At 50.4% G+C, this 16,674-nt stretch overlaps 1 protein-coding gene across 1 annotated transcript in view; it reads right to left on the reverse strand.

Annotated features, from left to right (window-relative positions):
- The window catches only part of LOC146863509 (uncharacterized), a 546,139-nt gene that overhangs the window by 317,355 nt on the left and 212,110 nt on the right, over positions 1 to 16,674 (reverse strand). Inside the window, exon 3 of the mRNA XM_085642941.1 lies at positions 3,221 to 3,333. Within this exon, the coding sequence (XP_085499067.1) occupies positions 3,221 to 3,333 (113 nt within the window). The remainder of the gene's footprint in view (positions 1 to 3,220; positions 3,334 to 16,674) is intronic.

Here is a 16,674-nt window from a genome sequence, read left to right on the forward strand (position 1 = left end):
ATGTAACCACCAGAAGGCAAAATTCCCAACTTTATTCAAATTATTCGAGCGTAGTTTAAGTTTCGTACAGGCCTGGTTCATTCCGTCGTGGGGAGCGTAGTTCAAAAGACATGAATGACTCATGATAGCACCAAAAAAGATTCTTCAAACAGGAAAGGAAATTCATCTTTGAAAGGTGATATTGTGGTCACATTTGGCACTCGCGGCAGGTGTCACGGCGCCTGCGCAGCTCAATCCTGAATATCTCATGTGACATCTTGGTTCAGTGTTATTGGGAAGAAAGGCTCCCGATAGTGGTGAACCCACACAGATCACCCCTCTCGTCCTGGAAGGAAGGCTCCCGGTAGCGGTGAATCTACACAAATCACCCCTTTCTTCCTGGAAGGAAGGCTCCCGGTAGCGGGGAATCTACCCAGATCACCCCTCTCTTCCTGGAAGGAAGGCTCCCGGTAGCGGTGAATCTACACAAATCACCTCTCTCTTCCTGGAAGGGAGGCTCCCGACAGCGGTGAACCCACACAGATCACCCCTCTCTTCCTGGAAGGAAGGCTCCTGGTAGCAGGGAATCTACACAGATCACCCCTCTCTTCCTGGAAGGAAGGCTCCTGGTAGCAGTGAATCTACACAGATCACCCCTCTCTTCCTGGAAGGAAGGCTCCTGGTAGCAGTGAATCTACACAGATCACCTCTCTCTTCCTGGAAGGGAAGCTCCTGGTAGCAGTGAATCTACACAGATCACCTCTCTCTTCCTGGAAGGGAGGCTCCCAAGAGCAGTGAATCTACACAGATCAGCAGTGAATCTACACAGATCAGGAGTGAATCTATACACATAATCCCCTCTCTTCCTGGAAGGGAGCCTCTAAGATCAGTGAATCTACACAGATCAGCAGTGAATCTACACAGATCAGGAGTGAATCTATACAGCTCATCCCCTCTCTACCTGGAAGGGAGGCTCTGAGAGCATGAAGCTACACAGATCAGCAGTAAATCTATACAGCTCATCCCCTCTCTTCCTGGATGGAGGCTCCGAGAGCAGTGAATCTACACAGATAAACTCTCTCTTCCTGGAAGGGAGCCTCCTGAGAGCAGTGAATCTACACAGATCACTCCTCTCTTCCTGGAAGGGAGGCTCCCGATAGCAGTGAATCTACAAAGATCATCCCTCTCTTCATGGAAGGGGGGTTCCGGTAGTGGTGAATCTACCCAGATCACCCCTCTCTTCCTGGAAGTGAGGCTCCCGATAGCGGTGAATCTACACAGATCACCTCTATCTTCCTGGAATGGAGGCTCCTGGTAGCAGTGAATCTACACAGATCACCTTTCTCTTCCTGGAAGGGAGGCTCCCGTTAGAGGTGAATCTACACAGATCACCTCTCTCTTCCTGGAAGGGAGGCTCCTGGTAGCGGTGAATCTACACAGATCACCCCTCTCTTCCTGGAAGGGAGGTTCCCGATAGCAGTGAATCTACACAGATCACCCCTGTCTACCTGTAAGGGGGCTCCCGATAGCAGTGAATCTACACAGATCACCTCTCTCTTCCTCGAAAGGACGCTAGCGGTGGCCATGAATCTACATAAATCATCCCTCTCTTCCTGGAAGGGAGGCTCCCGATAGCGGTGAATCTACACAGATCACCCCTCTCTTCCAGGAATGGAGGGTGCCAGTGGCAGTGAATCTACACAGATCACCCCTCTCTTCCTGGAAGGGAGGCTCTCGAGAGCAGTGAATCTACACAGATAAGCAGTGAATCTACACAGATCAGGAGTGAATCTATACACATCATCCCCTCTCTTCCTGGAAGGAAGGCTACCAGTGGCAGTAAATCTACACAGATCAACCCTCTCTTCATGGAAGGGAGGCTCCTGATAACTGTGAATTCATCGGGTGCATAGTTTACGTTCCAGTAGCTGCTCTTCACTGCAGCACTGGGACGTTATCGTTCCGCCCATCTTTCATGTACATCTTGAAGATACAGTAACATTAAGACTGGATGTAAATTTCTTCCACATGTACCAACAGCAAAGAGGGCCCAAGAAACACATCTATTTGTTTTTTCCACCTCCTTTTCGTACTGAAGAAGAGCGATCGCACTTGTTGGCTGTAAAGAGAGCTCTGGGCATCGGCCTGAAAAGATCTACCTTTAAGAATCCTTTCTAGAGCTTGTCACTTTGAGAGCTTGAGGTCAGGGAAAGAAGGCTTCCTTGTTGACTCTCTGTACACGGATGAGGTCAACGAGTGCTCGTCCCCTCTCTCCTGGAGGGTCCACCAGGGGTTCACCGTGGTCAGAAGTCGATGAGGGTGCCCCATCGGAGGTCTGTAGAGCAGCCACATGGGCTGTTCCTCATACCTTTGTTACACATTAGCGACCGCCCGTCCTTTACTCTGATGAAGAGAGCCTTGGAGTTGGGGGGCCGCCTTCAGTTTTTTGGGAATCATTCCTTTTCTAAGATTCAAGATACATTAAAACACTGGCTGCAGCAGGATTCAGCGTTTTTTTGGTGTTGTAGTTGGTGATAATGAACCAGGATTTGTAGAGTGCACTGATGCACACAACCGTACCCTGCTCTGGGGTCGCACTGATGCACACACCCGTACCCTGCTCTGGGGTCGCACTGATGCACACAACCGTACCGTGCTCTGGGGTCGCACTAATGCCCACAACCATACCCTGCTAAGGGGTCACACTGATGCACACAACCATACCCTACTGTGAGGATCACACTGAGGCACACAACTATACATTGCAATGGGGGGTTGCACTGATGCACACAATTGTACATTGCTTTGGGGGTCGCACTGATGCACACAACCGCATCCTGCTATGGGGGTCGCATTGATGCACATAACTGAATCCTGCAACGGGGTCACATTGAGGTACACAGCCGTACCCTGTTTTCGGGGGTCACACTGATGCACACAACCGTACCCTGCTCTGAGTGTCATAGTGGTACACACAACCATATTTTGTTGTGGGGTTAAAAGTGGTGCACACAGCCGTAGCTACAAGTGATGGCCAGTGTGGGTGCATCCGTAATTTCACGGGTGTCGCACCAATGCACACAACCTTACCTGCAAATAACAGGGAATTGGAGAGCACTCTCACCACGTCTGGAAATAAGAAAGTTCAACAATAACACAAAACCCATAGAGTTCGGGGTCTCTTTGAGGGCATTAGTAAGGCGCGGGACCCCAAAACAAGTTTATTACACTTCACACTCACCCAGTGAATGAGGACAATGCGTGGCTGTGCTGTGACAGGGTCCTTCACCTGGCACAGGGCGTACAGGAGGCGTGTGTCCGTAAACTTTGGTTCTAGCTCCTCGAGGCCGCCAGCTGCAGGGAGACAGAGAGATGGAAAAGGGTGAATGTCACTGTTCTTGACTCATGTGTCAGCACCCTATAACTAACCCTGGGTGTAGTACTACGCTACGCTCGTGGAGCGTGCGCAGTTTGCGCTACTACGCACTACGTGAATTGCACGTAGCACAGTGCAAAAACGAGTAGCGTTGCGGGCATTTTTTGCTTACTTGCGGTCCTCAACGTCAAGTTGGCGACTGCGAGCAAGCAAAATCAACATCCCGGCGAGACTTTTTCCTCGTTCGCGATCAGCAACATCAAGTTGCCGATCGCGAGCGTGGAAAATAAACCTCCCGGTGAGATTCTCAACGCGGGGAAATCAGGTTTCTCATTGCGAGTGGTCGTGTATGCTCGCGACCGCTCGCGATGAGAAACTACCAGCCCGTGTAGAGAAAGCTGCAGCTCGAGTACAAATCTACTCGAACGGCAGGAAACGACCGCTTGCACTGTGCAAGATGCCGTTTGCAATGATTGCACAGTGCGGACTAGCATCCGGCACTGTGCAATCAGTGCAAACAGAATTTCCCTACCGCACTACGTAGTTCGCGTAACTACGCGTAGCGTGCGTAGTGTAAAGTGCACTTCGCGTAGCTACGCATAACGCCACTACGCAAACTACGCCCAGGGTTACCTATAACTTGTTAAACACTGAGCCCCGCACAAAACCTGTTCGTGCATGGGTCGTAAGTATGAGCTATGTGCACGTTATCACACTAAGGGCCGTATGGTGTGTGATGCAAACTTTAAGTCATATTTGTGAAGCCACGCACAGCCACTTTGCATGGCTTTGAGTGACTCAAAAAATATATAGTAACGCAACGCAGCGCAAGTCAGTCCATTTTATTACTCTTTCCTTGGTAGGCATTCCACGGGCTTTGTGTGGTCGTTCCCACCAACTCCCATGGTTTTTGACGCATTCCCACATTTACAAGACCATATAAACCTGGAAATGTGCCAAATAGATAGGCCTCCGCAGGCGGAGGCGCTACGGGGAGAGATATCTTTTTAACCCCTCCCAGACATGCAAATTAACAGCATCCCTCTTTGCCACACAGTGTACCCTCCCACCTTCCTCTTAAATCACACGGGAAACAGTTTATGGCACCTAAAGGCTGCAGTTTGTTGCACATTATATCAACACATGTGTCATACATATCATAGCTTATTGGCTGGTTATTCGCAATCACCATGCTTACTTGATAAACATAACATTTGTCAATGTCATTACGCTGTTCCCTTTTATTAACTCCTATCTCAAGTACCCTGAGCGACAGCTCTTTTGCAGTGCCTCAGTGTTTGCAGATTCTAGGCTTCCCTTGCTACCGATCTTTGTGGCGGCCGTCAGGCCCGGTCTGGGCGCTGGTGCCGTGTTCGCCTGCCCCTGCTCTCCGTACCCATGCCGTGAGGCATCCCAAGGGCACTGTTTGAGTAGCTCTTCTTCCTAGGTTACTCTTTTCTCTGGCCGGCAAATACTGGAATGGATCGCCACCACCCCCCACACTCCCTGGCTCTTACGGTCGGCAAAGGCTGGGATCACACGGGCATCACAAGGCCAAGCTGCCCTGACCGCGCATTTCGAACCTCTGGCCAACCCAGATTCCGAACGTTTTCTTCTGCGACAAGCACGACAACAACCAGAGGAATGGGTCGATACATTCTGCGCTCGTTTGAAGGAATTGGCGAGCCATGCACGTTGCCTGATGTAGATGACGAAATAAGGGCGCAATTCATCCAGGGGTGTTCGTCCGTCAAATTGAGAGAAAATGTACTCGAAACGCCAGGAATCTCCATGGCTGACATCCTAACCATGGGCCGATCCAAGGAGTTGTCCACATGGAAGCGGCCCTTCAACGACAAGTGAAAACTGAGCTGGTAAATGCGGTGGTGGCCGCACCTTCAAAGAAAACTGCTGCAATGAAACCAGGTATCTTTCTGTGCAGTCTCTGCCACGCGGATCGTGGTCAGCTCTCCCAATTGTGCTAAGGGTACCCGTGCCCCTTCTTTTGACCTAGAACTCGCCAAGCCCCTCTTGCTTGATTTGGGCGATTCAAAACACGCCGCCAATCAATGCACGCGACTTTCACTGGCTTTTGCCTCCCACTTCCTAGCGTTCCCGGGGCGGCATTGAGTTTTGGGGCGGAGGCCTCCTGGCCCTTTGCGTGGCCGGCAAATACTGGAATGGATCGCCACCACCCCCCCACACCCCCCCGGCTCTTACGGTCGGCAAAGGCTGGGATCACCACAGGCATCACAAGGCCTAGCTACGCCATTGACTTACACCAGCGCGTAATTTGCTTACATTTGGGAATTTCACATTAAACTTGTTAACGCAAAATTCCCATAATTATGCCATTAGGTCACTTCACGTGATTGTGCATGATCGCTGTAAAAATGTAGCATGGGCGCACAGAATGAGAGGGGCTGTTGATCGCAGGGATCTGTTTACATGTGTTGTTATGTTGTGTGGACCACCCCAGTGTGTCGTCACACAGGAGGGGGGTCACACACCACACCCCTGTGTTTTCCTGAAACAATGGTAGTTGCCCGACCCGGAAGGAGATGAATAATAAAAGGGTCTTTGCACCGGGAGATCCGGGTCAATCGGCCAAGTACTGCATCCAGTGTGGGAGTGTATTTCTTTATGCTGCGTGTGTCCTGCCCTCCTACACTGTGTTTCATACATGCACCATCCACGTGCATATCACTCACCCACACATGCAACAACTGGCGACGAGGGTGTCTGTCTACCTCAGGACCCGCGGCGGCCGTGTCTGCTGGTGTTTCTGCCTGCTCCGGTGTCGGAGCACTGTCCTGCGCCCTCTGGTGACAGCCGCCACGCGGCGAAGGCCGTTTCTCCCTCCGGAGCTGTCCCGCTGAGTCTGCGTCGACCACCTGCCTGCCGCTGGTGAGTGCGGCGATCCTTGGTGCCGTTGGTGGTTCTGGCGCTTGCCCCTGTGCACCGTCTACGGTGCATGCGCCCACGTACGCGCTGAAGTAATTAACGCCCGATGATGCGGCACCGCTGTGTCAGCGGATCGGCGGCGTTTTCTTCTCAACCTGGTTGCATCCTCACAGGGGAGCCCTCTCTGGTGGCGCTACGGTGAAGGCAGCCAGTCCCGGCTGCTGCCTCAGGACAGTTTTCAATGTTTTTCTCCCCTGGAACTGGCGATCTGGACCTGGTGAGAGTTTTTCTTCTCCATTGGGGCTGCAAGGGAGAGGGCCTTTCTCAGCTGCTACAAGGCACCATGTGGTCTCAGTTTCTTTCCCTGGCAAGAGCAGTCTGGTCATAGGTGCTGGGGGCCTATACCACAGAGTCCTGGTCTGGAGTGCCTGTGGGCCTGTATCCTGCTGCAGTCTGCGCCAGAGGTGCACGTTTTAGCGGACAGCTGATTTTCTTTCTGTGGGTGCAACTCTTCAACCTTCAACCTCTGTGCCACGAGGCACAGGTGCATCACGGCCTACGTCTTCTTCAGTACTTGCTGTGTTCTGGCGGACGTCTGGGTGGTCAGGTCTCCGTTGTGCAGCCAGACTCCATTTCTTTCGTCTGCCGGTGTGAAAGATGACGACGGTGCCCCCGGTTGAAGCGTTTGTGGTGGATGGTCCGCCATCAGCACAGGTGGCCAAATGGAAGGAATGGTTGGAGCGCCTGGAGAACTACTTTGCCGCGGTGGGCCTGAAGCCGTAAGGCATCGGCCCATGCTCCTACATCTGGGCGGTCCCGCGATTCACCGACTGGGAAAATCTGTGGTGGAAGCCGGTCCTCCCCACACTTATGCCACGCTCAAACCTGACCGCGCATTTCGAACCTCTGGCCAACCCAGATTACGAAAGTTTTCTTCTGCGACAAGCACGACAACAACCAGAGGAATGGGTCGATACATTCTACGCTCGTTTGAAGGAATTGGCGAGCACATGCACGTTGCCTGATGTAGATGACGAAATAAGGGCGCAATTCATCCAGGGGTGTTCGTCCGTCAAATTGAGAGAAAATGTACTCGAAACGCCAGGAATCTCCATGGCTGACATCCTAACCATGGGCCGATCCAAGGAGTTGTCCAAGGTGCGCGAGGCGCACATGGAAGCGGCCCTTCAACGACAAGTGAAAACTGAGCCGGTAAATGCGGTGGTGGCCGCACCTTCAAAGAAAACTGCTGCAAAGAAACCAGAGCGTGGCAAGCCACCACATACAACTCGATTCTGCTACATGTGTGGAGGGTCGTACCCTCATCAAGGTCCGTGCCCTGCTCAAGGGAAGAGATGCACGGTGTGTCGCCGTTTAAATCACCTGGCTAAAGTGTGCCGATCGGCTGGACATCAACGGCAACAGGGTCGACAGATCAATGCTGTGGACACACCACAGCCGGGGGAGGAGGAAGACGACATGGATGATGATGATGCCGAAGGTGTGGTCCAGGTCATTCACACTCTACAGCCCAACGGATGTCCAAGGCGGAGAGTCCCAAAGTGCAACGTCAAGATTGCATGACATCCGACGCCGGCACTCATTGACACGGGGGCGTCAATAAACATTATGGCCCAATCCATGCTAAAGACATTCCCAATACAGCCAACCCTGAGGCCAACGTCCATACAAGTGTTTGCTTATGGCTCCAGCATACCCCTCACAGTGGTAGGCGTCTTCACCACCGACATCTCCCATGGATCATTGTTCCATTCGCACCAACGTCTACGTCACCAAGGAAGGTGCTGGGATGCTCCTGGGCTGTCGTACAGCAGAATACCTACAGCTGGTGGTTTTTGCGTTTGCTGTGCATCTGGAAGATGTAGAGTCCCTGGTAGAAGAATTTCAATCTTTGTTTGACTGCATCGGGTGTCTTAAGGCCCACATGGTACGGCTCCATGTAGACCAGTCTGTACAACCAGTTGCTCTCAAGCATCGGAGAGTTGCATTCCACCTGAGGCCAAAGGTTGAAGAGGAGCTGAGGAAACTGGAGGCCGCTGATATCATCGAGCGAGTGGAAGGTCCTACTCCATGGGTATCTCCCATTGTGATAGCCCGGAAGCCGAAACAACCAGGCGAGGTCAGGATCTGCGTGGACATGCGCCTGCCAAATCATGCCATAAAAATGGGAACGTCATCTAACACCCGCGGTCGACGATATTGTTGCGGAAGTCAGCGGATCACACTGGTTCTCAAAGATGGATCTCCGGGCGGGTTATCATCAACTCCTATTAGATCCTAAGTCGAGAGCCATTCTCTACCCACGTGGGTCTGCGCCACTATAAACGTCTCAGTTTTGGTGTGTCCAGCGCGGCAGAAGTCTTTCAAGACACCATTAGAGGAGTACTAACTGGTCTCAGAGGGGTCATAAATGTCAGCGATGACATTTTGGTACATGCACCCACCTTGGAGGAGCACATGGTTCGTCTTCGATGCGTATTCCAGAGACTACAAGACAGCGGTCTCACTTTACATTGCGAGAAATGTGAGTTTCTCAAAAAGGAAATAGCCTTCTTCAGATATCATTTCTCACAGCAAGGCGTATCGCCTGATCCAGCGAAGGTTCGTGACATCTAGACTGCACCAGCCCCAACCACAGTGACTGGCGTAAGAAGCTTCCTGGGCATGGTCACAAACTGTGGCCGTTTCATCCGCAATTTAACAAGTCTAACTGCACCATTGCGAGAGCTCGCGTAGAACACCGCCACGTGGGAATGGTGCCCCGTGCAGGAAAAGGTTTTTCTGGACACCAAACATGCCCTTTCAGCCGAGACTACGATACCCTTTTTTGACCCAGCCCGTGAGTCAGAACGATCTGTTGATGCAAGCCCCATCGGACTGGGAGCAGTGTTATCTCAGAAGCAACCGGATGGGGAGTGGGCCCCCGTAGCCTACGCTAGCCGGGCTTTAACTAACACGGAGCAAAGATACTCACATATCGAAAAAGAGGCAATAGCAATTCATTGGGGGTGTCATCATTTCCATTTATACCTCTACGGGCAGCCCTTCACGGTCCATACCGACCATAAGCCGTTGATTCCCCTTTTCACGGGCATCTCGTCAAAACCTCCACCAAGGATTGAGAAATGGATCCTGCAGCTTCACGAATACCAGTTCAAAGTGGTCTATCGCCCAGGGACACAAAATCCCGCAGATTTTCTCTCCAGGCATGTCAGGCCAGTGACCCTAGAGGAAGAAAGTGAAGCGCAGGAGACGGAAGAGTATGTCAGACTAGTGGTGGAACGCTCTTGGCCTCTACCCATAAGGCTAAATGACATCATAGAAGCAACCAAGCGGGACGACTGCTGGGAGATGGCAATCTCAGCGGTAGGATCGGGAAGGTGGCATTCCCTCTTGGAGAACTTGACATGCAGAACTGAAGAAGCACAAATGGCGCTCAAGGATCTCCACAATGTCCGCTCAGAGTTAGCCGCGTCCCCGGAAGGGTGTCTGATGAGAGGTACTCGCCTGGTCATCCCCAGGTCACTGCAACAGCGAGTGGTGGATTTAGCTCACATTGCTCACCAAGGGGTAGTAAAGACAAAATCACATCTGCGCAGCAAGGTATGGTTTCCCGATCCGGACAATGTCGTGGAGCGGACCGTCCGAGCATGCTCTCTCTGTCAAGCTGTTGGGCCAGCTGAACCGCCTGCCCCGATTGTGACGGAAGACATACCCCCTCACCCTTGGCACAGGGCGAGTGCTGACTTTGGGAGCCTACCTGATGGCAGGGACATGCTGGTTGTTATCGATGATTTTTCTAAATATCCCGAGGTTGAGGTACTGGATTCAATCACAGCGAGCAACACAATACCTCGTTTTGAAAAGATACCGGCCACCCATGGGCTGATCCGGGAGCTACGCACAGATAATGGCCCACCATTCTCTAGCCACTAGTTCTCCGAATACCTCCAGTCAAGAGGTGTTCGACACCAGAAGATTACACCCCGGTGGCCTCAGGCCAGTGGTGAACCCGAGCGCTTTATGCGTACTCTAAACAAAGTTTTGAGAATAGCAGTTGCCCGAGAACAAAACATGGAATGCGCTTTGTACACGTTTTTGAAAGAGTACAGATTAACACCTCACTCTACGACCATGGCCAGCCCTGGGTCCCTGTGCAACCAACGGCTGCTAGATGATGTCTTCCCTCATGTGACACCATCGTCTGCCCTACGTGATCAAGTTTCTGAACGAATTCGGCAGCGGCGTACCAAGAACGATCATGTGTCCAAACGGCGACATACCAAGAGCCGATCATTGATGGCAGGCGACATGGTGTTGGTGAAAAATCGACATCCACGAGGGAAGTTCTCACTCCCATTCAAACTCGACCCCTGGGTTGTCCAGACAGTAAAAGGAACAATGGTTACGGCCCAAAGAGGAAATGATAGATTTGCGTTTTGTTTAATTACGTGCAATTTATTTGCCGAGCATTTGCATAGTCGTGTGCAAACAAATTACGCAAATTTCTCACACCCCAAACTGTCATGTTTCTGCTGTATATAGTTATGATTTAATTGAACTCCTCTTTTCCAGAAGTCCAACTCTGAGGTCAAAAACCGGTCCTTTGAGATGCACAGTTCCACCCCTGCTCTGAAATGGAGCAGCTCACAAGGGGGACACCTCTGGTTTGATGAATCCACTCCCTTCACCTTGGTGGTCCTTGCAGCACCAGGCACTAGATTTCTGGCCATTTCCTTGACACTCACATTATGAGAGTGTAAATGGAGTCGCTGGGCTGCTCTGTCCTAGCAACCCCCACATATGTGCAACATTCAGGGAGCGCTTGTTTAGGGAACGTGTACATTTTGCACACATTTAATTCCAGTTTTTAGGCTGAAGCCTACCAGACGGAAGAGCTGTCTGGTTTGCTTAGGGCATCTTGGGGACATTCAGAAAGCTTCCCTGGGAATGCATTCCGTTTGTTGCTTCCCATTGGCTGCCTGGTTTGTAACTGACAATGCTTGTTTTCATTTTGCTGACTTTATTTGCTTTAGGCTGTCGAGCTTGAGTTCATCCCTTGCCCAAACTCCATTTACTGTATCCTTCCACCAGTACTGGATTTCTGTAAACAGGCCTTTAAATCTTGTTCTTATCTTGTCACATTTGCTGTGCATCGACAGACAGAGGTCAAATGTCAAAGTCTCTCTCCCCAGGGAGCTTGGTGTTTACTTTTCTTTCTCTGAATTCAAAGTGAGAGGGTTTATGTGACGATCATGCTGGCTATCGGGGGAGTGCTCAAGGAAGGCTGTACAATGGTTTTGTTTCTAGGGCACAACAACATTTAAATGACTGTAAATAAACTGTGCAGATGTTTCAGAATAGATCAGAATTAGAAAGTACCAACGAAGCACATTTTTGGGGAATTCTGAAGTGTGGTGGAAACAAAGATTTTGATACAATCAAAACAAATCAATACACTAAGTGATGACATTTCCACACATTCTCATTTGTGTGCTGTACACTTGTATCAGTAAAACTGTATGCCTGTCCAAATGCAATGGTCATTTCAATTGAAGATGTGTTATCTGTAGTAGCAGTACGCTGCCACACCATGCAAACTCCACTCTACGCCACTCACTCTACTCTGCAGAACTCCACACTACGTCACTCCACTTCATGCCACTCCACACTGCGTCACTGCACTCTACTCTGCACCTCGCCACTCTGCGCCACTCCACACTGCGTCACTGCACTCTACTCTGAACTACTCCACACTGCACCTCTCCACTCTGCGCCACTCCACTCTACTCTGTGCCACTCCACTCTACGCCTCTCTACACCACTCTACTCTATTCAAATACACTCTACCCCAAACAACTCTACTATGCACCCCTGCACTCTTTGCCACTGCACTATTTCCCACTGCACTCTACACCACTCCACTCTGCACCACTCCAAACAATGCCACTCTACTCTGCAACATTGCGTTCTATGCCACTGCACTCTACCCCACTCCGTAATACTCCACTCTATACCGGTGCACTCTGGTAATACACTCTACGCCACTCTAAACTACTCCACTCTCTACACCACTCTACTCTGCGCCACTCCACTCTACTTTGTACCACTCCACTCTACTCTGCGCCACTCCACTCTACTCTGCGCCACTCCACTCTACTCTGCGCCCTCCACTCTACTCTATGCCACTCACCTCTACTCTATGCCACTCCACTCTACTCTGCGCCACTCCACTATACTCTGCGCCCTCCACTCTACTCTATGCCACTCCACTCTACTCTATGCCACTCCACTCTACTCTGCGCCACTCCACTCTACTCTGTGCCCTCCACTCTACTCTGCGCCACTCCACTCTACTCTGCGCCACTCCACTTTACTCTGCGCCCTCCACTCTACTCTGCGCCACTCCACTCTACTCTGCGCCACCCCACTCTACTCTGCGCCACCCCACTCTACTCTGCGCCACCCCACTCTACTCTGCGCCACTCCACTCTACTCTACTCTGTGCCACTCCACTCTACTCTGCGCCACTCCACTCTACTCTACGCCACTCCACTCTACTCTGCGCCACTCCTCTCTAATCTGCGCCACTCCACTCTACTCTACTCTGCGCCACTCTACTCTGCGCCACTCCACTCTTATCTGCGCCACTCCACTCTACTCTGTGCGACTCCACTCTACTCTACTCTGCACCACTCCACTCTACTATGCGCCACTCCTCTCTAATCTGCGCCACTCCGCTCTACTCTACTCTGCGCCACTCCACTCTACTCTGCGCCACTCCACTCTTATCTGCGCTACTCCACTCTATTCTGCGGCACTCTACTCTACTCTGCGCCACTCCACTCTACTCTGCGCCACTCCACTCTACTCTGCGCCACTCCACTCTACTCTGTGCCACTCCACTCTACTCTGCGCCACTCCGCTCTACTCTGTGCCACTCCGCTCTACTCTGTGCCACTCCACTCTACTCTGCGCCACTCCACTCTACTCTACTCTGTACCACTCCACTCTACTCTGTACCACTCCACTCTACTCTGCGCCACTCCGCTCTACTCTGCGCCCTCCACTCTACTCTGCGCCACTCCACTCCACTCTACTCTGTACCACTCCACTCTACTCTGTGCCACTCCACTCTAATCTGCGCCACTCCACTCCACTCTGCATCACTGCTCTCTACAGTAATGCACTCTGCACCATTCTACTCAAAACTAATGCACTGTACGCCACTGCATTCTACGCCAATCTACTCTGCACCACTGCACGCTATGCCATTGTTCTCTACTCTGCCACACCATAGGCCACTGCACTCAGCACCATTGTACTCTACATCACAGAACTCTATGCCACTCTATTCACCTCTGCACCACTGTAATCTACGCTACTCTACTCTGCATAACTTTACTTGTGCCACTGCACTGTGCCCCACTCTACATCACTCCATGCCAATGCACTCTACGCCATCCTATTTTACACCACTGCACTCTACAACAGTCTACTCTGCAACACTGCACTCTGTGCCACTGAACTCTTTGCCACAGCACTCTACACTGCACCAGTGTATGCCACTCTGCACCACTCTACTCTAGGACACTGCCCCCTACGCCACTCTACTCTAAACCACTCCACTTAAGCCAATACACACTAGACCGAGGTGCACTGGTGGAGCCACGAGACCCCTCAGAACCGAAAGGAGCAGGGGACCCCGCACACCAGACTGAGGTGCATCAGCTAAGCTGCATTACATGAAGCAGGTGGGCAGCAGGTCGAACTGAGGTTGTAGGACCTCCTATTTGGGGTAAAGTTGTATCTACAGGTGAGCTGCTGCTGTGTCTTACAGGATGTGTTGCAGTCTCCTGTCTAAGCCTCAGCCTGTGTCAGGATCCTGTGTGCAGAAGAGAGACAGCCAGGGAAGGGGCCGAAGCAGTCACCCCTTCCTTAACAAGAAGAATATTTGCAACAAACACTCACAGCTACGGGGCAGGGTTTGGCGTGTGTCTGTGCGCGTGTGTGTGTGTGTGCGTGTGTGTATATGTATACTGTATACACACATACACTGTGATTTTACGGTCCACCAAACAAGAGATGGTAGCCAATGTGATTTAATCCAATAAATGACATGGTGATTGGAATTTACTGGAGGAACATTAGCCTCTTCACCCAGGACCCAAAGACATATGATCCCACCAGGCCGCCCTGATGGACCTCCAGTGGTTTCCATCGCCCGGATCATCTCCACAACCAGCTGCGTCATTCACAAAGTCATCACGACCAGCACCCGTTTGGCTTCCAGACAAGCTCGCCACCTCTGGGGGTTCTCGGCACACCCGCAGCCAGGACACGATCGGACTCCACACCAGGAGCAGAGAAGAAACACAAGGCAGCCGGCCTTTGCCATCGATGTGCCCAGGATCAGCAACAAATCCCTGCGTCTGCCAGGACCGTCCCGAGGCTTTCTCATTTAGTAAAGAATTGAAGACTCCCCTTTTTTAAACACACTACATCCCAAGGTGTTAACAGTTTCCTCGCTCTTGGAATCCAGGCACCGATTCGATCACAGTGAAAAACAATAGACAACAAGGAGCGCTTGAGAAATTCAATATTTTTACTGAAAGTTCAACTTATCACATTTTAATTCAGAGCCTTCAAACGTGAATTCTTTTTATAGATCCAATATTACGCAGGAGCTATGATATTCAAAACAAGCATTTTCAATACAATCGGCCTCGCGTTTGGGACCTTATATGTATTTAGCGATGCAGCACAGTAGCCTGGGTGCTGAAACATCTAATGTTCTTTAACATGGAGGGAAAGTAAGCACCAAACTGCGTGACACGTCAGGTATGGGAATGCATGGAGAGAAATATTGCCTTTCAGCGGGAAATGGTAGAGTCCAAAGCTCTGTTTTTAATATAAAAGCAGGGACTTTGGTGGTCATATCCCTGAAAATACAAGATTTGAAAAAAATATTATTGTCTACGGGTGCCAGTGGACGACAATTTCAATGGCCAAATACCATTACTTTGGGGCGGATGTATGTCGTTAAAACGCACACTTTTACAACGCATGCACTTACAACGCATTTTTTACAACGCAAAATCCATTACAACGCATTGCATTACAACGCATGACACTACAACGCATTTCTAAAAACTACCTTTACAACGCATTCCATTACAACGCCTACTACCTTTACAACGCATACCATTACAACGCATAATATTAAATTGCATTTAAGGTAAGTATTAGATAGTATAGGGGTAAAAATTACTATTCTAACTCCAGGGGGTGCAACAGTAGGGTAAGTGTTGGATAGTATAGGGGTAAAAATTACTATTCTAACTCCAGGGGGTGCAACAGTAGGGTAAGTGTTGGATAGTATAGGGGTAAAAATTACTATTCTAACTCCAGGGGGTGCAACAGTAGGGTAAGTGTTGGATAGTATAGGGGTAAAAATTACTATTCTAACTCCAGGGGGTGCAACAGTAGGGTAAGTGTTGGATAGTATAGGGGTAAAAATTACTATTCTAACTCCAGGGGGTGCAACAGTAGGGTAAGTGTTGGATAGTGTAGTGTAATATTATGCGTTGTAATGGTATGCGTTGTAAAGGTAGTATGCGTTGTAATGGAATGCGTTGTAAAGGTAGTTTTTAAAAATGCGTTGTAGAGTCATGCGTTGTAATGTCATGCGTTGTAATGGATTTTGCGTTGTAAAAAATGCGTTGTAAGTGTAGTGCGTTGTAACAGTTGCGTTGTAAAGGTTGTTCCGCCTTTGGGGCCGCCCCCAGCTTGTTGTTGCTCTAGGCAGAGAAAGACTTCGACCCTCTATGGAAGCAGACGATAAGAATTGACAAGCATTTGCAATGCAATAGGTCTCGCATTTACGAGACTTTGAGCTATTGGCATTGTAAATGACAATGCCTTTTATTCATGTGTTGATTTTTAAAACATAAATAATAGGCATTTAACAATGCCAATAGCTTAAAACTCTCGCAAATGCGAGACCTATTGCACTGCAAATGCTTGTTGAAACTTGCGAGTAAATGAAAAACTTTCAGGCAACTACAGTTTCTCTGGGTTTTTTGTAATTTTGCTCATGCAGTACTTTATACATATATACCGCGACGCTAAAATTCGTAGGCGTAACAGACTCTGTACAGGAAACTTCACTGATAAAGGGTCGGCAAAGAGCTCGTTCCTACTGAGGATTCCACTGGTCCCGAGGAAATTCAGGACGACACAGTACCCGACCACGACTATCAGCGGGGCTGCGACCGACGACACAACACTGTCTCATGAAATGCACTCTCGGGAAGGTGGCAGGGTGGCGGGGGCAGGGAGAGGGCATGCATGAAAGCAGGAGCGGCTGTGAACAGGAATGCCAGGGCCCCTTA

Source organism: Triturus cristatus, chromosome 2_2, assembly GCF_964204655.1.
Source record: "Triturus cristatus chromosome 2_2, aTriCri1.1, whole genome shotgun sequence".
NCBI lineage: Eukaryota > Metazoa > Chordata > Amphibia > Caudata > Salamandridae > Triturus > Triturus cristatus.